Below are 22,735 nucleotides of genomic sequence, written 5' to 3'. Positions count from 1 at the left end.
GAGCACGGAGAACTTCACAGAACAGGGGACGCGGGAGCTGAGACTTGCAGCAGGAGAAACGGGAGCTCTGCCAGTGAACCAAGGAAGACAGGACATCTCAGACCAGCAAACAGAGGCCGCCTGCCAAGTGCCAAGGGCAGCAGAGGCGTGCAGGGCCCAGCGAGTAGTGCAGGGGCAGCAGGCGAGAACAGGAAGAGAAGGGGCTAGAAAAAGCCGGTGGGAGACTCCTTTCTAACACAACCTCTGGTCATTACCCCAGGGGCTCGGGGCAGCCCCCAAAGGGTTCCAATCAGGGGCATGCTATGGCCAGAATTGTGTCTTTCTTTTCTTCTTTTTTTTTAAGATTTATTTATTTTTATGTGAAAGGCAGAGTTAAAGAGAAAGAGAGGGAGAGACAGACAGATCATCCACTGGCTCACTCCCCAAATGGCCGCAACAGCCAGAACTGGGCCAGACCAAAGCCAGGAGCTTCTTCCGGGTATCCTACATGGGTGCAGGGGCCCAAGCACTCGGGCCATCTTCCACTGCTTTCCCAGGTGCATCAGCTGGGAGCTGGATAGGAAGTGGAGCAGCCGGGACTCGAACCAGGGCTGGTGGTGCAGGCAGTGGCTTAACCGGCTGCATCACAGTTCCAGCCCCCAGACTTGCATCTTTATATATATATATATATTTTTTTTTTTTAATTTTTTTGACAGGCAGAGTTAGACAGTGAGAGAGAGAGAGAGACAGAGATAAAGGTCTTCCTTTTTCCATTGTTTCACCTTCCAAGTGACCGCTATGGCTGGCACGTTGTGCCGATCCGAAGCCAGGAGCCAGGTGCTTCCTCCTGGTCTCCCATGCAGGTGCAGGGCCCAAGGACCTGGGCCATCCTCCACTGCACTCCCTGGCCACAGCAGAGAGCTGGCCTGGAAGAGAGGCAACCAGGACAGAATCCAGCGCCCCAACCGGGACTAGAACCCGGTGTGCCAGCGCCGCAGGCAGAGGATTAGCCTACTGAGCCATGGTGCCGGCCTAGTTCACACTGTGATTACAGTGTGAACGGAAGTTAGAGGCCAAGGAAGCCAAGGACTCTTGCCTGGCTCAGCTGGGCAAGGATGAGGGGCAGGCCAGAGGGGTAGCAGGATGAGGGAAAGGGTAGGAGGGATGTGAGAGGAGCTCAGAGGCAAGATCAACAGGACCTGCCCACGGGCCAGACGCCAGGTGAGGACTGAGGCACACTGGGGAAGGCTCCTGGCTTGCTGATGACCACATCTTCCCCTGACCAAAGGGCCACTCCCTGGCTCCCTGGCTCCCTGGCTGTGAGCCATCTGCCAACGTCCTCCCCACCCCACCCCGTCCCCAGCAAATATTTCCAAAGCAGATCTCACGAGGAAACAGAAATCAGTCCTAACTTGGAAGAGATCAGATCTCAAATTCCAAAGGGGCTGGCACAGGGAACAGCAGCAATGGGAATGGACCAATTGAATGGAAGTATTTAAACCACAAAAGGCTGTCTTCCATTCGGATCTACCTAAAAAGCCCATGAGAGTATGGAAAGCCAAGACACTGTGGCAAAAAATGACCTAAATGAAAGATCTCTGTGAGTGAGATCCCAGTGGAAAGAACGGGCCATCAAAAGAAGAGGTACCTTTCTCCGAAGGGAAGAGAGAACTTCCACTTTGATTATCGCCTTGTCTAAATGATGTCAGAGTCTGGGAACTCAAGAGGCTTCCGTAGCCTTGGCAGCTCATGACAACAGCCTCGGGTGATTACTGACGTCACAAATAAGAGTGTGAATTGTTAATTCAACAACCAGAATCACTGTGCACTTACTCCCCATGTAGGAGTTCTGTCCTTAATGTGTTGTACTATGTGAATTAACGGTAAAACTTGCCTTCAAACAGTACTTTATACTTTGTGTGTCTGTGTGGGTGCAAACTGTTGAAATCTTTACTTAGTATATACTAAGTTGATTGTATATAAAGGTAATTAAAAATGAATCTTGATGAAGAATGGGGTGGGAGAGGGAGTAGGAGATGGGATGGTGTGCGGGTGGGAGGGTGGTTATGGGGCAAAAAACCATTATAATCCAAAAGTTGTACTTTGGAAATTTATATTTATTAAATAAAAGTTTTCTAACAACAACAAAAAAAGGCTGCCTTCCTGGTTCCACCAAAAGCTACAAGAGTGTTGCACATAGGCCGGCGCCGCGGCTCACTAGCCTAATCCTCCGCCTGCAGCGCCAGCACACCGGGTTCTAGTCCCGGTCGGGGTGCTGGATTCTGTCCCAGTTGCCCCTCTTCCAGGCCAGCTCTCTGCTGTGGCCCGGGAGTGCAGTGGAGGATGGCCCAAGTGCTTGGGCCCTGCACCCCATGGGAGACCAGGAGAAGCACCTGGTTCCTGGCTTTGGATCAGCACGGTGCGCCAGCCACAGCATACCGGCCGCAGCAGCCATAGGAGGGTGAACCAATGGAAAAAAGGAAGACCTTTCTCTCTGTCTCTCTCTCTCTCACTGTCCACTCTGCCTGTCAAAAAAAAAAAAAAAAGTGTTGCACATAAACTTCAGGGCCAGCAGCTGAAGCCGTGATGAAGTGCAATAATACTCTGTACTCAAAGCCAACGGCAACAAGTGAAGGAAGACAGTCCTGTCTCTACACACGGGCAGGGGACTGGCTGGGCGCACACCCCCTCGGAGCTCACTCCCCCTCTCACTCTGGGTCGGGGCACAGTTCCTCTAAACACTTAACTTACACTGCAAAGCAGACAGATCAACCCATCACAGTAACACCAACATGGTAAGCTGAAAATCATACAGTGAGAACCTCCATGTTAACTAATTTTCCTCTACTCTTTTTAAAAGATTTATTTATTTGAGAGGCAGAGTTACAGAGACACAGAGAGAGGGAGACACAGAGAGAGGTCTTCCAACCACTGGTTCACTCCCCAAATGGCTGCCATGGCTGGAGCCGGGCCAATCTGAAGCCCAGGAACTTCTTCCGGGCCTCCCACGTGGGTACAAGGGCCCAAAGACTTGAGCCACCTTCCTCTGCTCTCCCAGGCACATTAGCAGGGAATTGGTTCAGAAGTGGAGCAGCCAGGACTCAAACCGGCACCCATACAGGATGCCAGAGCTGCAGGCAGAGCTTAACCTCTACACCACAATGCCGGCAATATTCCACTATTCTGAACATTCCACACTTGTGGTATTTTTAAAAAACTGAATGAGACTTTCTGTTATTTATTTATTTATTTATTTATGAGGCAGAGAGACAGGGAAAGAGAAAGGGGGGCTGGGGGGCTCTCTCACTCCTCACACGCCTGCAACAGCCAGGGTTGGGGCAGAGCCAGTGTGAGGAGCCAACAACTCAACCCAGGTCTCCCACTTGGGTAGCAGGGACCCAAGCCCTTGAGCCGTCACCCACTGCATCCCAGGGTCTGCAGCAGCGGGAAGTATTCAGGAACCAGGGACGGGTATCAAACCCAGGCACTCTGAAGTGCGAGGCACACGCCTTAACCACGAGGCCAAACGTCTGCCCACACTGGGGATTTCTGAAGACAGGGACTTAATTAAAAGCCACAACCTGTATCTTCCTTCCTGCAAGGACTCGCTTGATTCTGGTACGAAGCACGGGTGATTCTGCTTGGTCGTCAGGGCGCGAGGGAAGCGGCCGCGTCCACGTACAGCACCTCGTCGACGCTCACGTCTGTGTCGTCCACGGGCACCTGGGGGCAGATCTGCTCTCTGAAGGCCAGGGCGATGGTGTAGGGCTTTGCCCCCTGCTGCTGCAGGCAGCGCTGCAGGTAGGTGTCGTAGTAGCCCCTGCCCCTCCCCAGCCGGTTGCCGTTCCTGTCGAACCCGAGGCCCGGCATGAAGATGAGGTCGAGGCCCCCTGTGGGAAAGAGGAAGGCGTTTCAGAGGGGTCACGGTTTCTGGAGGGGGGCTGGAGGGGGTGGTCTTCTGTTTCTGATGACATCCAGTCTTTTCTCTGATTGCCAAAGGAACACCAGGGTACTTCCAAAAGTTCACAAAGGAAAAGCGGAATTCAGAGGTGACTTCTATAAATAAATCTATTTATTTTGGTGCCAAAAGACTTTGACATCCACACACAGAGCAGTCTTTGGAAAGTTCATGGAAAATGGGTATTATGAAAAAACTATGCAGAGATTTCAAAAAATTTTTTGCACCAAAACATTTACCTTCTAATTTATTCTTTGACATTTTAAACATTTATTTATGTCGTTTGTTTGAAAAGCAGAGAGACAGAGAGAGCTATCGTCTATCTACTGGTTCACCCAAATGCTTGTAACAGTTAAGTCTGGGCCAGGCTGAAGGCAGGAGCAGCAGGGAACTCCACCCAGGTCTCCTATGGGTGGCAGGGACCCAGGTACGTGAGCCGTCATCTGCTGCCTCCCAGGGCGCACATTAGCAGGAAGCTGGGATCAGAAGTGGTGCTGGCACTCAAACCCAGGCACTCGGACACAGGACGCAGGCATTCCGAGAGGCACCTTAACCTCCCTGCCAACTCCCCCCTTAACTCCGTGAAGTACCCTCATGTATGATCGCTGTAGGAAATCCACAGAGCACAGAGCTGGACCAAGAAGGAAACAGCTCAACAGCTCCGTAAGTCCTTCACCCATCCTCCCGGCTGTACAAAAAGCCACATTCCCATGTCTTGGCCACACCTGGTTAAAAACCCCGCAGACAGGATCTAAGCACTTTTCTCCAAGCTCTGTGCACTTGTCAGATTTGGAACCAGTGCCCCAGGGTGAGGACAGCAGGAGGAGTAGGAGAAGATTCTAGAAGGAGCCAGAAAGGACAGAGCTGTCCTCCATGTCCGCGAGCAGGAGACGAAGAGCTGTCGGGGGGGGGCGGGCTGCCTCTGCATGTCCTCCCACGCGAGCACGGCCTCTGACCTACCCAGGGACAGCCCAGAGACATGGCTGGCATCCTACGCTGGGATCTCTGGCTGGAACCTCCCATGTGGGTAGTGCAGGATCAGACCTGGCTGGAGTATCATCGGGACACACAGACTCCTGGAGTTCAAGTGGAGGGCAGGGTCTCAGTCTGCATGACCCAGCCACAGTGGGGGCTGTGCGGGGACCCCCACAGATCTCGTGAGGCTCATGAGGCCCAGGCAAAGTCCTCAGCCTGGGCAAGGAGCAGGTCCAACCAGGTGGTCTGCCCTGCGGCCTCCTCAGCCTGTCCTAGGGACGTGCACAGGGTGACCCACAGCTCCGCCGCGGACTAACCCCAGCCGCAGCACTGCTGGCACATCCCTCCACGGTCGGAAGCCAAGGCCTCTCTGGAACAGGGTGTCAGGAGCGGAGATGTGCCGACTGCCAGCGAGGCCGGCCCCTGCTGTCAGCAGCTGCTCTGGCTACCTGCGGCACTGCGGGATGAACTCAGCTCCCAGCACACACCTGTCAGCCCTGCCTGCCAACACCCAGCAGCGCGATGCAAGCTCAGAGTACAGTCACGACCTTCCCAGGCAAACCCGTGCGTCCATTCCAATCCCAGCTTGCAGAAGGGCCGGGCACTGACCTTGGCCTTCTCTCTCAGCCCCTGTCCAGCTCATCTGCCCCTCGTGGATGGACAGCGGCCGGGGCACTTGGACTTGCTCCTTTCTGATGCCAGCATGTCCTCAGCCTTGAAACTCCGTGCTGCCTCCTCCCTCCCCCAGGACACTCCCACGCCTTCTCTGGGCCCCTGCCTCTCCACAGTGTGGTAAGGTGCTAACCTGCCGGAGCTGGCCTGCAGCTCACCGAAGATGCCCACTCCCGATGCAAGGCAGCCGTCTTCGCCAATGCAGAGGCTACAGGCGGCAGGGACTTCCACAGAAGAAGGGCATTTCCAGCTGGGTGGCAGAGAAGGACCCGTGGGGAACCCTGACTCGGCCTGCAGCTTCCAGCTGTGTCCGAGCTGCATCTGAGCCCATCGCAGAAAACAGAGGAAAGTGGCAGGAGTGACGAGAAGAGGATGGAGAGGGAGCAATTTATTTGCTGGGGCAGAAGACGCAGGCTGAAAGTAGCAGATGTGGGGTTGCCTTGTACCCCACTGGCGGCATTGCCAAGTGTGGCACCAAGCTGGTTCCTTGGAGAATTAAAGACAGAACCACCGTGGGATCCAGCAATCCCACGTGGGACTCGGGGTCTCCAACAGACGTCTGCACTTCCTGATCAGTGCGGCGTTCATAGTTCACGGGGACCAAGAGGTAGGAACAGTCTAAGCATCCACCACGCAATGAACAGATACAGTGCGGGACCCGCACACAACGGAATGTCATTCAGGCATAAACAAGAAGCCAATTCCACAACAGGTGATGATACGAATGGTCCTGGAGGACGTTATGCTACGTGAAAGAAACCAGACCTGAGAACCCAAGCGCTCTGTGGCTCCGGTTCTGTGAGGTACCCAGAGTGGGAGGCCCTGCGGAAACAGAAAGCAGGACGACGGGGGCTGGGGGCTGGAGGAAGCGGGGAGCGGCGAGCTGCCGTCGGACGCGGACGCCTGCATCTCGTGGCGTGGATGATTTTAGGGGAGCTGCTGAAGGACGCCACACACCGCTGCGTATGACACGCACGACACCTACACTGGACGACACTTCACCCTACATGTCTAACTCTTAGGAGGGTGCATCTCATACTGAGTGCCATTTACTGCAGTGAAAACTGAAACAAATAGGCAAAGAGACCAAAAGGAGAAGCCAGGAGGACCGGCAGGATTTCCACCAAGGCCAATATGCAAGAAAGAACAGACAGACTTCTGGCTCGTCCACCTTCAGGCGCTTTGACAAGGATCAAGGAAAGAAACACAGAAAGGTTAAAAAAAAAAAAAAAAGCGTCCTCAAGTCCCTGAGTGAGAATTAATCTCACCCCCTCTGTTCTTCTCACTCCTGTCCTTTGATCACTGCACTCGCTCAAGTCCATCCTGCACTACGCTGGTTCTATAAGTCTGTCTACTCCGCCCGATGGCACATTTTCTTGAGGACCATAATTTCTTCCAAGTCATCCTTCATGCTTGAGTTTTAATAGAGTCCTAGGCCAAAGGAGCCTCGCCCGGCAAGTGCATCACCTGCGGAGGGCATCAATCCTAGCGTGACGTCCCCCGCTTTAACAACTCCCAGGCATGTACGTTTGGATCAAACTTACCTGGGCTGGGAAACTTATTATGGCCAAGAAAATGAAAACTGCTTGCTCTACGCTGTTAAGGAAGGGAGAGAATGGCCTTTGGAAGGCTCGGGAACGGCCTTTCATAAGTGGAGCCCTGCACTCTACTGGGGGGGTTCAGACAGGACTTCAACCACGGCGCCCTTCAACATGGCCCTGGGCACCTCCTGCTTCTAGTACTGCGTGAGCCACGTGTTTTGCTGACACACATAACATGTTCCTTGCTTGACTTTATGGCATCTGTTGTCACCCTTGAAGTCCATCCTGTGCCTTGCCACTCTCATCCCCCACCAACACACACACACATGCACACCCTCCTGACACGATGCTGGATGCACCCTCTCCCCAAAGGGGAAGAATCCTTGGGACCTGGAAATCCTAGCTTCCGTTGCACGTGCTGGTCCCACCCTGGGCCCTGCTCACTAACCAGATCAATCCTAGTCTCACCCAAACACATCACGGGGTCAAAGCTCGGCAGAGGCAATCGGAGAGGAACCCTGGTCATGCTCCTGGCATGGCTCTGCTTGCCAGTCGCCAATTGTCCTCATGAACCGAGGACAGTGACATCAGCACAGGGACAGAAAGGTCCAACCCAGTCTGATTTTGCAGCATCCAACAGTGCCAGCTACATCGGGGTTCGCAACCTGGTGTACAGGGAGGGTCCTCTGCAAGTCCCAAGATTGTTCTGTGGCCATGGTTTGTCGAGTGTTTTTCTCCAGGCCCTGCTACTTTCCCACGCCATCTCACACCCCAAAGTGGCAAGGCTGACCTTTCTTTGGAAAACTCACTCAGTGCATACACTCTGGTCACCTGCGCCTTGTCTTTTCACTGATGCTGGCTCCAGAACAGCAGCGCCCTCTAGAGGCCGTCTGGTATGGTAATTAGAGGCAAGGACTCTGGGGCTTTTTTTGTTTTTCCCCCTGAATTTTCATTTATTTTCACCTTATTTGAAAGGCAGAGTGAGAGAAAGAGGGAGAATCTCCCATCCACTGGCTCACTTCCCCAAATGTCTGCAACAGCTGGGGCTGAGCCAGGCTAAAGACAGGAGCCTGGAACTCAATCTGAGTGGGTGGGAGGGAGCCAAGCACATCAGCCCTCCCCTGGGGCCTCCCAGGGTACACATCAGCAGGAAGCTGGCTCAGAGGCAGAGTAGGAACCTGCACCAGCAAGTCCGGTATTGGGTGTGGGTGTCCTGAGCATCATCTCATCTGCTGTACCTAAGCTGGGTCTGAACCCCAGGCCTCGTAGCCGTGCGGACAAGGGCAAGCACTAGCCAACCTGTGCTTCAGTCTTCTCATCCGCAAAATGGAACTAGTCATGCAAATCAGATAAAACATACGAGCCCCTCAGCAAAGTTCCTGTGAATGATAATAATAATTATAATAGCTTTTCTTTTCTTAAAAAATAGATATCAGGCACTACTCCTTGAACAAGAAGTGGAGTCTCTTTAGTATTTCAATGATTTTTTTCATTTATTTTTATTGCTTTCTTCATTTGAGAAACAGAAAGAGAGAGGAAGGACTCCTGTGCACTGGTTCTGCCAGGACTGGGCTGGCCAAAGCCAGGAGCTAGGAACTGGGAACTCAGTGCAGGTGTCCCTCGTGGGGGACAGGGACCCCACTACTGAAGGCATCCCCTCTGCCTCCCGGGGTGTGCACCAGCCGGAAGGTGAGAGGGAGCCAGAGCCAAGCATCAGACACGGTTACTGACAGGCATCTCAACCCAAACACCCCTGCCTTCCAAGGGTTTTTACTGCCAGCCTTTATAATCTCATCTCAGAACTGGCTGTTCCATGCTTTCTGAGGCTACACTGCAGCCAAAAAAAAAAAAAAGTAGCAAGACAACCAAAGCAGGGTGAGTTACAGAGTGGGAGTCAGCAGGTTCTACCTACAAAGGGCCAGCAGGTAAGTAAGTGAGGCTTTCTAGCCACAGATCTGTTAGAACAACTTCACCCTGCCAAGGGCTGTGTGTGAAAGCAGCCGCAGGCGGCATCTAAATGAACGAGTCAGGAACTGAGAAAAACAGCGAGAGGGTCGGGCCTCCGCAGGCCCTCGTTCGCAGAATGCAAGGGTACGTGGAGAGGTTTGTGGGAAGTGGAATTGAAAGCTACGTTTATTTGGTGCCTGTCGCCCTGCAGGAGCGGGCTTGCACGGAAAGTGGGCCCATCCCAAAGACACCGCCCACAAGTCCGACTGGGACACTCGGGCTTCCCCACGGCGGGGTCGCAGTGCGCAGCGGACAGCAGCCTGTCTCCCAGGCTCTCAGCCTCGGCTGTGGTCGGCTTACTCTCCCCCTGCTCACCCGCTTCCACATGAGACGTGTACCCTGGGCTGGGGGTGCTACCCCCCGAGGCCGCCCCTCACCCGAAGGCTCTTTCTCATGAACTGTCCCCTAGTGCAAAAAACTGAAATCCATGCATTTTTTCCCCTAATGTGCAAATTCCCCTAATTCTGTGAATTTTATAAAGAATGCTTGCATGCATGGATTTCAAAATGTTTCTGGCCAAAATTATAATCTTTTAATTCCACTGAACACAAACTTATCTGAAGTCCCCTTGTAGGAGGGAAGAGTTCCAAGGACAGAGGAGAAAGCGTGTCCAGCGTGGCAGAATGGACAAGTGAGTTAAGGACAGATAACAACATGCACTAGCCTTGGCGACTCGGGAATCCCCCAGCCAGGAAGATCTCAGTGGGGAGGGGCGCACAAGTGCTGGGCGGGCACTGAGCAAAAACAACTAACAGGAAACAGGCCTTGGAAGAAAACCAGGAGAGACGCTCTGGTTCCCACAGTGCCTTTACTTATTCCAGGCTCTGAGACTCAGGTGGCCTTCCCAAAACATCCTTTTTAATGTTTTTTATATAAAAATCTTTACTTTGCTTTCCTTTTTTTTTTTCCTCTAAGGTTTATTTATTTATTTGAAAGCCAGAGTTACAGAGAGATCTTGCATTGTCTGGCTCACTCCCCAAATGGCCACAATGGCCGGGGCTGGGCCAGGATGAAGCTGGGAACTTCTTTTGCCTATGTGGGTACAGGCGCCCAAACACTTGTGCCATCCTCTGCTGCTTTTCCTAGGCCATTAGCAGAGGGCTGGATCAGAAGTAGAGCAGCCGGGACTGGAACCAGCATACATGTGGGGTGCCTGCCTCGCAGGCAGCAGCTTTGCCCACTACGCCACAATGCTAGGCCCCCAAAACCTCCTTTTTAATGCGGGCAGGTGAGCTACAGCTGGGCCACTGGCCTCTTAGGACGCCCTGAGCTCCGACTCCCCAGGAGTCGTCAGTGCAGCCGGCTCTGCCCTGAGCCTGAAGAGGGGGCTGAGAGGACAGGCACAGAGCCCAGGACGCGTGCAGGGCCACCCGCTCTGCTTTCAGCAGGGCCATCCTGACACTTCTGCTTCCCCTCCTTCTGAACCCGCGCTCACGGCCCTGTCTCCCACAGACTGCCTGCAGGGCTTCGTGACCGGCGCCTCCTCCTGTCACCCCTCTGTGCCAGGCCACCGTTCTCTGCTCGCTGTCCTGAATGTCATCCCTCTGCTTAGCCCGCATCCCGGGGCTCCTGGTCCCTAAAGGGCCAAAAGTACAGCCCTCACGCTGCCGCCCCCTGGCTCAGGAGCTTCAGCCAATCACGACCTCTCAAAACATGTAAATTCCCCTCACCCGGCATGCGGAGCCCACTCCACTCCGACCCCGTGGGCTCCCCACGCCACCTGCCATGACGTGGCGGCAATCCTGGGAAATGGATCCATTCCTTGTCCCACAAGCCAGCCTGGCGATTACCCACCCTGCACCACTGCTCCTGCTGTGCTGTTCGCCAAGGCCCTGCACATTTTCATCAACTCATGTAATCAGAGCGGTCACAGTATCACACAGTATCACACACCTCTGCTAAGCCTCCGAGTCCTTCCTGCCCACACAAGGCCATGTGACCAGCTCCTACCCTGCGCCATGAGGACGCCCGGAATCGTTGGGACTCCTTCTGGGAACAGAGAGATGCTGAGCTTGGCTCTTTTCCCAGGAACCAAAGAATCAGAGCAGGGTTAAGCTGTGCTCAGGACAACCACGTCCCTCATTGCAGAGCCAGTTCAAATCCTGTTTACTCAGCTCCCAATCCTGCTTCCTGCTAATGCAGTCCTGGGAGGCAGTGGATGGGGGCTCAAGTGGAAACTTAGACCAAGTTCTAGGCTCCTGGCTTTGGCCTGGTCCAGCCCTGTTGCAGGTATTTGGGAAATAAACTAAGGAAAATCTCTCCCTTGCTTTTTTTTTAAGATTTATTTATTTATTTGAAAGTCAGTTACACAGAGAGAAGGAGAGGCAGAGAGAGAGTGTGAGAGAGAGAGAGAGAGAGAATGAGAGAGAGAGAGAGAGGTCTTCCATCTGCTGGTTCACTCCCCAATTGGCTGCAACTGCTGGAGCTGTGCCGATCTGAAGCCAGGAGACAGGAGCTTCCTCTGGGTCTCCCATGAGGGTGCAGGGGCCCAAGGACTTGGGCCATCTTCTACTGCTTTCCCAGACCATAACAAAGAGCTGGATGGGAAGAGGAGCAGCTGGGTCTTGAACCAGCGCCCGTATGCGATACCAGCGCTTTAGGCCAGGGCATTAACCCACTGCGCCGCTGCACCACAGAGCTGGCCCCTCTCTTGTTCTTTCACTATCTCTTGCTCTATCTTTCAAATAGACGAAAATAGATGAAAATAAAATAATTTAAAAATCAAATCTCTTTTTATGGTTTTTTTTTTTTTTTTTTTGGCAGGTAGAGTTATAGACAGTGAGAGACAAAGACAGAGAGAAAGGTCTTCCCTCCATTTTTTCACCCCCCTAAATGGCTACTATGGCTGGAACTGTGCCAATCCGAAGCCAGGAGCCAGGTGCCTCTCCCTGGTCTCCCATGCTGATGCAGGACCCAAGCACTTGGGCCATCCTCCACTGCCTTTCCGGGCCACAGCAGAGAGCTGGACTGGAAGAGGAGCAACCAGGACTAGAACCTGATGCCCATAGGGGATCCCAGTGCTGCAGGTGGAGGATTAACCAAGTGAGCCACAGCACCGGCCCCTCTTTTTATGTTTAAAAAATAAGAGTAAAGGTTGTGGGTGGCCCCTGACTGTATTTATCTGAGTTTCCTGGCTGTCACCTGCTCCGCCCACACCATGAGACACCTACCTCTAACAAAGTCCACCTTCTAGAAGAGAAAGGGTGAACAGTCAGCCGCCCAGGACCTCCTTCCTGGTGAAGCAGGAGAGGGGATGACGATCCCGTTTCACAGATGAAGAAACGGACCCAGAGAGGCCAGACGACTCCCTGTGGTCATTCAGCTCCTAACAGAACAGGGCTTGCTCTCTCAGCGGGAGGAGAGGCCACACTCCTGGCTGCCCCTTGTGCCACCAGATACAAGTGGGGTTCAGAAGGAAACATAAAGGCCTCCGAGGGTTTAACTGCACAGGGTCCTTGACAGGCTGCCAGGGTCAGAATCCCAGCATGCCTTCCCCTGAAGTCTGCAGTGGACAAGCTTGCGGTGACGTAAAGCGTCTCTAAGCCATGGACCAAACGCCAGCTTTCTCAACTGCCGCCTGCCTGCTCCTTAGGTCTAGCAGCTGATGATGGAGACGCAGGCATCCCATCCAATGTGCTTCCAAGACACGAGCGGGCTGGATCCCTGAAATAAAACTCACAGCCTGTAATTCATGTTCACTCTTGTGGCAGAATGCTCAAAAATCAATACATATGCTTTGAACTCATTTTGGTTGCCTTCAAAAGAACAGATTGAAGTATGAGCCCCTTGCATCACTCTTCATAGCGAGACAGTACAGGGCACACTCTGTAATAAACTAAAGCGCTGATGTGACTGCAGTAATAAAATATGCTCCACTCCTGATCCTATAGAAAAATCGGGTTCCTAAAATATGTATTTCTTGCGAACCTGTTCTGCACTTAAGGAACAGTCAACTCAGCCGCCTTCTATAGGCTGCAAATTTTTTTTAATTACATCATAAATGCACCTTCCGCTGTCACAACAAAGTTAAGCCACTGGGGAATCTCCATGTAGACTCAAGAGCACTGCGGTGGGAACCATCTACCCAAGACACAATGATCATGTGACCAATTCTCCACTGTGATTATGAAATCCTTTCTTTTTAACCCAGGCACCAGTGTTTGCATCAGGGAACTGGGACTGTATTCATCCAAGAACACAAGGGACATGGACCCAACGCCATGTAAAACGGCCTTCGGGGCTGATGTGGTGGCACAGGACATCAAGCTGCCACCTGCAATGACAGCATCTCACTGGAGCCCTGGTTCAAGTCCTGGCTGCCCCACTTCTGATCCAGCTCCCTGCTAACGTGCCTGGGAAAAGCAGTGGAAGATGGCCCAAGTACCTGGGCTCGGGCCACCCATGTGGGAGACCTGGACCGAGTTCCAGGCTCCTGGCTCAGCCTGGCTCAGTCCATGCCATTGCAGCCATTTGGGGAGTAAATCAATGAGAGAAGATTCTCTCTCAATCTCTCTCTCTCTCCCTCTCCCTCTCTCTCTATAACTCTACCCTTTGAATAAATAAATCTTTAAAAGACAACTACAACAAAAAGGACCTGACAGGCCATTCTGCTGATAGTTAGTGGGGTATTCTCTAGAGCACAGGGCAACCTCTGCGTGCCTCATATTTAAAACCTAAAGCTTCCTGCTACTGCTCACCCTGGGAGGCAGCAGGCAATGGCTCAAGTACTTGGGTCCCTGCCACCCACGTGGCAGACCTGGGTTGAGTTCTGGGTTCCTGGCTTCAGCGTGGCCCAGCTCTGAGTGTTGTGGGCATATAGGAAGTGAACCGGTGGATGGGAGATCTCTCTCTGTCTCTCTGCCTTTCAAATAAGAATAAATGAATAAACATTGTCTTAAAAATGTAAAACCTAACTGTATTATGAGTTCAAAGCTTTGCTAACTCTATGAATGGGTACTAGTGGTTTGCTCCAAACTGTAGTGTATATGATGTTTTAATGAGGGTGACAGGAATATTAGACTCTTGTGGGTTACCCTGAAAGCAAAGAATAAACTTGAACCATAGTTGGGGGCTCTGCTGACGAGGTGCCCGCCCACAGCATCCACCCCCACCTAAGCCAGGGCCTGGAACACTCCAAGGGCAGCAGGACAGAGTGGTACAAGGGTGGACTGGAAAGGCCAGTCACCCTTCCTCCCATGGCACAGGGACACCCCGCAGCGTGTGTCAGGAGACTTGCATGAGACACTGTACATGTTCACGATGGTCTTCTACAGGGCTTAAATTTTTTTACCAAGGTGTAGAGAACCAAACTTTAAAAAATATCCTTTCTTAGGCCGGCGCCGCGGCTCACTAGGCTAATCCTCCGCCTGCGGCGCCGGCACACCGGGTTCTAGTCCCGGTCGGGGCACCGGATTCTGTCCCGGTTGCCCCTCTTCCAGGCCAGCTCTCTGCTGTGGCCAGGGAGTGCAGTGGAGGATGGCCCAAGTGCTTGGGCCCTGCACCCCATGGGAGACCAGGAGAAGCACCTGGCTCCTGCCTTCGGATCAGCGTGGTGCGCCGGCCGCAGCGTGCCGGCCGTGGCGGCCATTGGAGGGTGAACCAACAGCAAAAGGAAGACCTTTCTCTCTGTCTCTCTCTCACTGTCCACTCTGCCTGTCAAAATAAATAAATAAATAAATAAAAATCTCAGCTCTTCTTCAGACGGGAATAACAATTTCATCCACTTTATAGAATGACTCAATACAGCAGGGGCATACACACTCTGGTGCCTGTGACACACTAGGGACATGAATCATGCCTATGTTCTTTGTGTTGACTCTGAAGGTTAGCTCTTTCTGCATCTCCACGCTAACACCCCAACACAGCAATGCGGATATCCTATCAGCCCAAACCACCCCAGGCGGGGTGTCTAGCTCTCTACTGCCACCTGCTGTCGGCTGCAAATGCACAGGTGGGAGTCATCCACAAGGGAGCCGTGGGCAGGGCGGGAGCCACCACCGCTCTCCGAGCCCTGTGGCCTGGGAACAGCTGGGACAGAAAGACACTGTTCCCTGCACCAGCGCTCCTCTGAGGAGCACCTGTTTACACACCGAGAACACTGGAGCTGCCCCTTCAGAGTCCCTTTCCAGTGCTTCCAGCTGAGCGCCAGGCACCAGCTAAGCCCTCAGCCTCCCCTCCCTCCGCTTCCCCTCAGTCCTATGAGAAGACAGAGCCCCCCCCACCCCCGCTTTCATGTGGGAAAACCGAGGCTCCGATGCGATCAGCCCCTCGTCACAGAACTGGTGCGTGCAGGAGTGGAGGGTGCGGCCCGGGGCTGTGGCTCCAGCAAAGTGGCAGCGCTAAGGCGGGCAGGGCAGCCCCCCCCCCCGTATCTGCCTCGGGTACATGCACAGGAGGCAGGTCAGGGCCACGGTGCAGAGCAGAAGGGGAGAGGTCCAGTGAGGGGATGACGGAAGGGCAGGCAGGGCTCACAGAAGGACACAGAGGCCCTGCAGTCCCCTGTGGCCATCACTGCCCGGGAGCCTCACCCACCCAGGCCTGCAGGTGCAGGGGGTGGGGGCAACAGCAGGGCTACGGGACCTGAAGAGCTGCGGTTTGTGGGGTGCCCCAGCTCATGCCCTCACCCTGGTGGACACCACAAAGGAGACCGTCCCTGGCACTGAGTGAGTGGCAGACAGACCATAGCCCGGAGGAGGTCGGCCAATGGGGCTGGGCAGAGACTGAAACACGGCTGTTATCAGTGGTTATGGGGAATGTGAGCTTACTTTTAATTTCTTCTTGGTGGTGTATCTTTATCACCCAAACAAGGCTACTTCCCTTTAGAAAAAGATGTATTTCCGTGAATACTCAGCGCTCTTATTTTAACTTTAGTTGTACGTGTTTGGGGGTACAGGATGATACTTCTATATAGGCCTCCGGTTTGTAATGATCAAGCAGGGGCAGTCAGCATTTCCGTCTCCTTAAATCTGTGCATTTTGATGAATATGAAACAGCTGTACACAATTGCTGGTACAGTGGGATATTTCAACAAATGATACAAGGTACACTGGGGCCGGCGCCATGGTGAAGCAGGGTAAGCTGTCGCCTGCCAGGGTGGCATGCCATCTGAGCACTAGTTCCAGTCCCAGATGCTCTACTTCTGATCCAGGTCCCTGCTAACGCACCTGGGAAAGCAGTGGGACACTGGCCCAGGAACCTGGACCCCTGCCACCCATGCAGGAGATATAACAGAGTTCCAGGCTCCGGGCCTGGGCCTGGACAGCCCTAACCATTCCAGCCATCTGGGGGGTGAACCAGCAGATAGAAGATATCTGTATCTCTTAATATCTATCTTAGATAGATAGATACAGATATATATCACCTCTCTGTCTCTTTCTCTCTCTCCTTCAAACTCTTTCAAATAAATAAATAAATCTTCAAAAAAATGTATCCAATGTCTACCAAGCAAATCAGGGTAATGAATGTTTCTCTCTCCTTATCATTGTTACTTCATGTTTGGGGGCCCTCTCTCCCATTCTCTTCAATGCCTTATTAAATTATTATTATTATTATTAATCTTAAGGTGAGCATATAGTCTACAAACTGAGTCCCAAAGTGCAAGGGCACAGGTAATAAGATTGACAGCATTCTTGGCCGGCACCGTGGCTGACTAGGCTAATCCTCTGCCTGCGGCGCTGGCACCCTGGGTTCTAGTCCCGGTCGGGGCGCTGGATTCTGTCCTGGTTGCCCCTCTTCCAGGCCAGCTCTCTGCTATGGCCCAGGAGTGCAGTGGAGGATGGCCCAAGTGCTTGGGCCCTGCACCCCATGGGAGACCAGGAGAAGCACCTGGCTCCTGCTGTCAGATCAGCGCGGTGCGCCGGCCGCAGTACGCCGGCTGCAGTGGCCACTGGAGGGTGAACCAATGGTAAAGGAAGACCTTTCTCTCTCTCTCTCTCTCTCTCTCTCTCTCTCACTGTCCACTCTGCCTGTCAAAAAAATAAATAAATAAATAAAAATTAAAAAAAAAAGATTGACAGCATTCTCTTAGTCACTGTCACGGAAGACAACCACCACACCACATGTGAAAGGCAGCTGGCCCGGTGCTCAGGACCAGAAAAAGCAGGAAGGGGCCCCCAGTACTTGACTTCAGGCGTTGGCACACTGCAGACTGCAGAACAAACCTGGCCGGCCGCCTGCCTCTCTCAACCCAGAGACACAGGAGCACAGCCGCGCTCAGCCATCACAAAGCCCGAATGTGTACGGCTCAGCCCTTAGCAGGCACAGTCCGCCAGCCCCTGCTTTGCAGCATCTGCTGTGAGATTAAAAAAATAATCCACACTTCAGCTTATCCCATCTTAGCAGATATTGACCAAAATAAATCTTTTTGGAAAAAAATAAACTTCCTTTACTGCAGATTTGCAAAAAGGCTTTGCAGAAAATAGGATCAGAGGCAGCGGCTTAACCCAAGTGCATTTCCTAGCTGTTTCGTTTCTTCTGGTTCTGAGTTTGGAGTACTTTCCCTGTTTTCCACAATCAGAACAATAAAACTTAGAAGACATTAACTTCCTATGATTTCTTTTTTTTTTTTTACTGACATTAGGCAGTTCTCCTCATCTATAAAATGGGTAGATGGAAGTCTTCAATTTCTCACATCTCTTTAGCATCCAAGCTTAGTGGTTCTAAGAACTTTGAGGATAATTCCTGCTCATAAGTTAAGCCAATTATGTCAAGACAGACACTGTGTGATTCTAATTATCTGTACTCTCTAATGTAGTCAAATTCAGAGACAGGAAGTAGAACAGTAGTGACGGGGCTGCTTTTGGTCTTGTCAGGAGGAGGAACTGTCCACGTCACGGTTCTCAGTGCAGCTGTGCACGCGTGGCTCCCAGGCCGTAGGCCCTCTCAGGCAAACGCAGGCTTCCTGCCGGCCCGGCCATTTGTCTTACCGAGACGTCCGCCGAGCACTGGCAAGTCCTGCCACCTCTCTGGCTCAGTGCATTAACTAAAATGCAATTACACGCTACATTTTATTTCTTCAGCTTGCTCTCATCTCTGTGCCTAGGAGGACTCAGAGCCCGGCTAATAGGAGCTTTGTGCCACCTAGAACAAATCCTATTACCGCAAGCCTAAGAGAAAGTAACGCGCTGCTCTACAATAACGGCACCTGGGTTTTATGGGCTGTCTTTTTCCAATGAGTTCCAGGTGCTTTTTTCCCTTTACTCCAGCCTGCCTTGTTATCTGTGTCAATAAATCTTCATCTGGTGAGGAAAAGAAACATGCTCGTAAAGCCCTTTAGTGGGGTCAGCACCGTGGCTCACTAGTGGCTAATTCTCTGCCTGCGGCGCTGGCATCCCATATGGGTGCAGGGTTCTAGTCCCGGTTATTCCTCTTCCAGGCCAGCTCTCTGCTGTGGCCCGGGAGTGCAGTGGAGGATGGCCCAAGTGCTTGGGCCCTGCACCCGCATGGGAGACCAGGAGAAGCACCTGGCTCCTGGCTTCAGATCGGCACAGCGCTGGCCATGGCGGCCATTTTGGGGGTGAACCAATGGAAGGAAGACCTGTCTCTCTGTCTCTCTCTCTCTCACTGTCTATTACTCTACATGTCCAAAAAAAAAAAAAAAACCCTTTAGTGTTCCCTCACACCTGCCAGCGTAGCTTACCAGGAAAAAGGAAGCAGGAAAAAAATATTTCAGAAGACTGGCACCTTAACTGGAATTCAGTGGAGTCACATCAATAGGGAGCCACACTAAGAGCTCACTCTACGGCAGGTCCTGTGCAAAGAACTGCAGAGAATTGCCCACGCCCCCTTGGAGCTGTCTCCCAGCGTCAGCGACAGGTGCACCTCACAGAGCTGTAAAGTAACTCACAGAGGAGGGAGTCCTGGGATAAGAAGGTCCGGCCCGAGATGCGGGGTCAGGCCCGGGGAAACCTGCCCACAGGCGGTCTACTACAGGGGCAGAGACGCCTGGGGTCCTGAGGGGCCGAGCAAAGATGGGGCCAGGGCATCAGGCACAAAAACGGAAGCGGCCAAGGCATGCTGTGGGAGCACCAGTGCCTGCTTCTCTCTGGAACAACTGGAATGCGACGACAGCAAGAAGACGGAGGGCTGGAAGGTCCCGTGCAGGCCACGCTGGGCAGTGAGACACACGCTTCACTCCGCACGTGCAGCCGGCGGCTCCCTGGATCAGTCTTGGAGGAAACCAAAGGCCAGACAAGGGCTCCAGGGGCCGAGCAGGGGCTCCAGGAAACTGCTGGCACGTGGAGATGTCACAGAACAAGTGAATGGTGTCTCTGATTCCAGGAAAAACACGGACTGGGTACTTCCTGCCATCTTTACAACTCCGTGCAGACTATCCTAATTAAACAGTTTCAGTCCTTGTGAAATGTGGTGCAACACGGCCCAGCAGCCCACAGGCTACCACTAAGTAAGGAGGGCCCTCAGTGGCCAGGTCTCGGGCTGTAAACCAAGCCTGGACACCCAACGTCACCCGCAGGTACACACTCGCCCAACAGAACTCTGTAGAAACGGGAGTCGCCCTGCTGGTTACACAGCCCTGCATGTGTGAGACAGCTGCACAGAATCACTCCCACACGGACACACACATGCACGACCACGTGTAAACCCTGGTGGAATGTGAGTGAGGCTGGAGATGGCACCGAGGTCAACCTCCCAGCTTTGCTGTCATCTGAGATGTTTGAAGATGTCACCGTAGGGCCAGCGTCACCACCTGTGGCACCTGCATCTCACAGTGCTGGTTCGACTGCTGGCTGCTCAGCATCCAGTCTGGCTCCTTGCAAATTCAGCTGGGAAGGCAGTGTAGGAGGACCCAAGTCCTTGGGCCCCTGCCACCCACAGCGGAGACCCAGAGGAAGCTCCAGGCCTCTGCCTTCGGCCTGGCCCAGCCCTGGCTGTTGCAGCCATTTGAAAAATGAACCAGTGGGTGGCAGATATATGTATCTCTCTCTCCCTGGCCCCCTGCTCTGCACTGCAAATAAATACATCTTTTTCTTATGAAAGAAGCTGGGTAGAAGGTACACTAAGCAGTACCGTGGAGCTTATTTCAAAGTTAAGTCCTTTAAATATCTGTAGAAAAGCATCTCATATCAGAATCTCCAACTCACAAAGTCTAAAACAACACAGCCAAAATCTAGCCTTACTCTTTCTTTAGACTGACCTCAACCTACACACACTATACTCTCACACTCCACACTGCACCCTCTCCCTGCTGACTCATCCCACCACACACTACCTTCTCACTGCTCACTCAGCTCACGGCAGACACACACCCATGCTCTCTGCTTAACTGGCCTCATGCTATACACACTGCCCACTCACCAAAGGCCCAACAGGCGTGCTTTTCAGATCCTGCACAAGAACCATGTCCACTCTCTGTAAGTCCTGTGCTTCTTCAGGGTCAGCTCTGTGACTTTCTTCACCTCCACACAAGTCCATCCTGGCTCTCGTTAATCCAGAACCCAGTGAGCACAGGTGTCCAGGGATGTGGTCCGTGCTTATCACGTGGTACGTGCCCTCTGAAAGGTCCCTCCTCCCAGCCATCACCAGGCCATCCCCTCTCCTCCAGCGGATTTTGGTAGGATGCAGACTGCTGATCTAAGGAAGGCTATGTCCTGGTCGCCTGGAGCAGCGTGCTAAGCTACTGCTTGCTATGTTGGCATCTCACGTTGGAGTGCTGGCTGCTCTCCTTCTGCTTAACCCCCTGATATCCTGCCTCGGAGGACAGTGGATGGTGGCCAAAGAACCTGGTCCCTGCCAGCCACATGGACAATCAGACCGAGTCCTGGGCACCTGGAGTCAGTCTGACCAGCCCAGGCTGTTGAAACCATCTGGGGAGTGACCCAGCAGATGAGCGATTTCACTCTCTCTCTCTCCCTCCCTCCCTCCCTCTCTTCCTCTCTCTCTCCCTGTCTCTCTGTCACTCTTTCAAATGAATGCGTAAGTCTTTAAAAAAAAAAAAAAAAAGGCCATGTCTTTGAAATTGCCATTTTGTACACTTGGTTGCTTTGTGAAACTCAGAGCTTCCCCTTCAAATTCCCTTGACTTTTTGTCCTTATTTGTCCACTTGTCACAATGTAAAACAAAAATGTTTTCCTGTTTTCTGTTTATTAGAAAAGATCGTAGATCCCTGACACAGGCAGAGCTGACCGATATTCTCTCCAACAGACAACCAGCGAGGCTGCGCCGGGACAGAGTAGAGCTCTAAGAGGGTCTTCAAAAACTTCATGGAAAATGCATACCATGAAAAACCTGCATGCACAGACTTCAGGGTTTTCTTTTTTTGTCCCAAAACAAACCTATATTTTAATTCCATTTTTCCACAAGCTTTGTGAAATACACACATTTATGCTGCCATATACTGCAAGTACCAGTCAGTATGATGAACAGGACACTGGGTCAAAGGTCACATCCAGTGCGTCTCCCTTCAGGGAACAGCAGTGAGCTGTTGTTACAACCTAAGGATGTAGCGTCTCAAACCTGTGCCCACTCCCACACTGAGCAGCATCTGCATCCCTCCCTCCAAAATATCACTCCCACCTTGGACCACACACACTGCTCTCCACGACCTTAGAGAAACGCTTGCACACACGACAGCACCTGTGTGACCTTGGACAAGTCAGCTCCCACCTAGGCCTGTCCCCTTATTTGCAGAATGAAAGCCTGAAACCTCGGGTGTGCTGATGCAGGACTCCACCACCAACACGTTTGGGAGACACTGCCACCTGCTGGACGCTGAGAAAACGACTCGCCCCAGCTAAGGAAACTGTCAAAGCTCAGTCTTGGACATGCCTCTATCAAGGACGTGTGTTTCTTGTGGAATTAAATTTTCGAATATTCTGTTTTATCAAACAAGAAAATTATGCAGAAAGCAACATTAAATTTGCTTCAAGCCTTCTGTTTGCGTTTGGAAATTCAAGCCTATGTCCCCAGATTTCCTTTTATTCTTTTGTTTACAACAACAACAAAAAGTAACCTGAAAACACAATGGAGAAAATCCATTCACAACAACAACAAATACAAAGTGATAAGGAAGAGCCCCAACACGTCTGACGGGAAGTGCACACAGCAACAGGACTGAGAGCAAGAGCGCTTGTGAAGGGACACAGAACAGAAGGGCTGAATGCGAGGGCTGTCCCACTCCTGCACAGACTCAACACTGTAAAGAAATCCATTTCCCGCTCACTTCTCTACAAATCTGACACAATTCCAATTAAGATCTCGAAGGGACCTGGGGGAGAAAATAACAACATGGGGTTAAAGTTAATCTTAAAAATGAATATTTAAGGCTAGCTACATTTTCCAAAATAAAAATAATGGTACAGGACTCATAGCACCAGGCACCAAAACATATTCAATCAACAGCCATTAGACAGTATTTTTAATCTAAATACTACAGCACTAGTGTCGGAACAGGCAAACAGGGGGAAAGACTCAAACAGCCAGAAATAGACCCGTATAAGAATTAGTACACTACATGAAAATGGTGACATTTCAAATGGTGACAAGTCACTACATGGTGCTGGAACACTTGGTTCTTACTTATAAGAGTCACAATCCCTCCTTACACACAAACATAAATTTTAAAGGGACCAAGATTTTAATATTAAAA

At 52.2% G+C, this 22,735-nt stretch overlaps 1 protein-coding gene across 7 annotated transcripts in view; it reads right to left on the bottom strand.

Moving 5' to 3' along the window:
* Positions 1-22,735, bottom strand: part of MTHFS (methenyltetrahydrofolate synthetase) — a 173,106-nt gene that overhangs the window by 114,335 nt on the left and 36,036 nt on the right. For 3 of the 7 annotated variants that reach the window (XM_002722962.5, XM_051834228.2, XM_070054602.1), the window contains exon 3: positions 3,208-3,869. The exons of the other annotated variants lie outside the window; for them this stretch is intronic. In XM_002722962.5, the coding sequence (XP_002723008.2) occupies positions 3,628-3,869 (242 nt within the window). In that variant the 3' untranslated portion in view covers positions 3,208-3,627. Of the gene's footprint in view, positions 1-3,207; positions 3,870-22,735 lie in introns of those variants that run through there. 7 annotated transcript variants of the gene reach the window in all.

This window comes from Oryctolagus cuniculus, chromosome 12 (assembly GCF_964237555.1).
Source record: "Oryctolagus cuniculus chromosome 12, mOryCun1.1, whole genome shotgun sequence".
Classification (NCBI taxonomy): domain Eukaryota; kingdom Metazoa; phylum Chordata; class Mammalia; order Lagomorpha; family Leporidae; genus Oryctolagus; species Oryctolagus cuniculus.
This window is presented reverse-complemented; position numbering and strand designations above follow the sequence as displayed.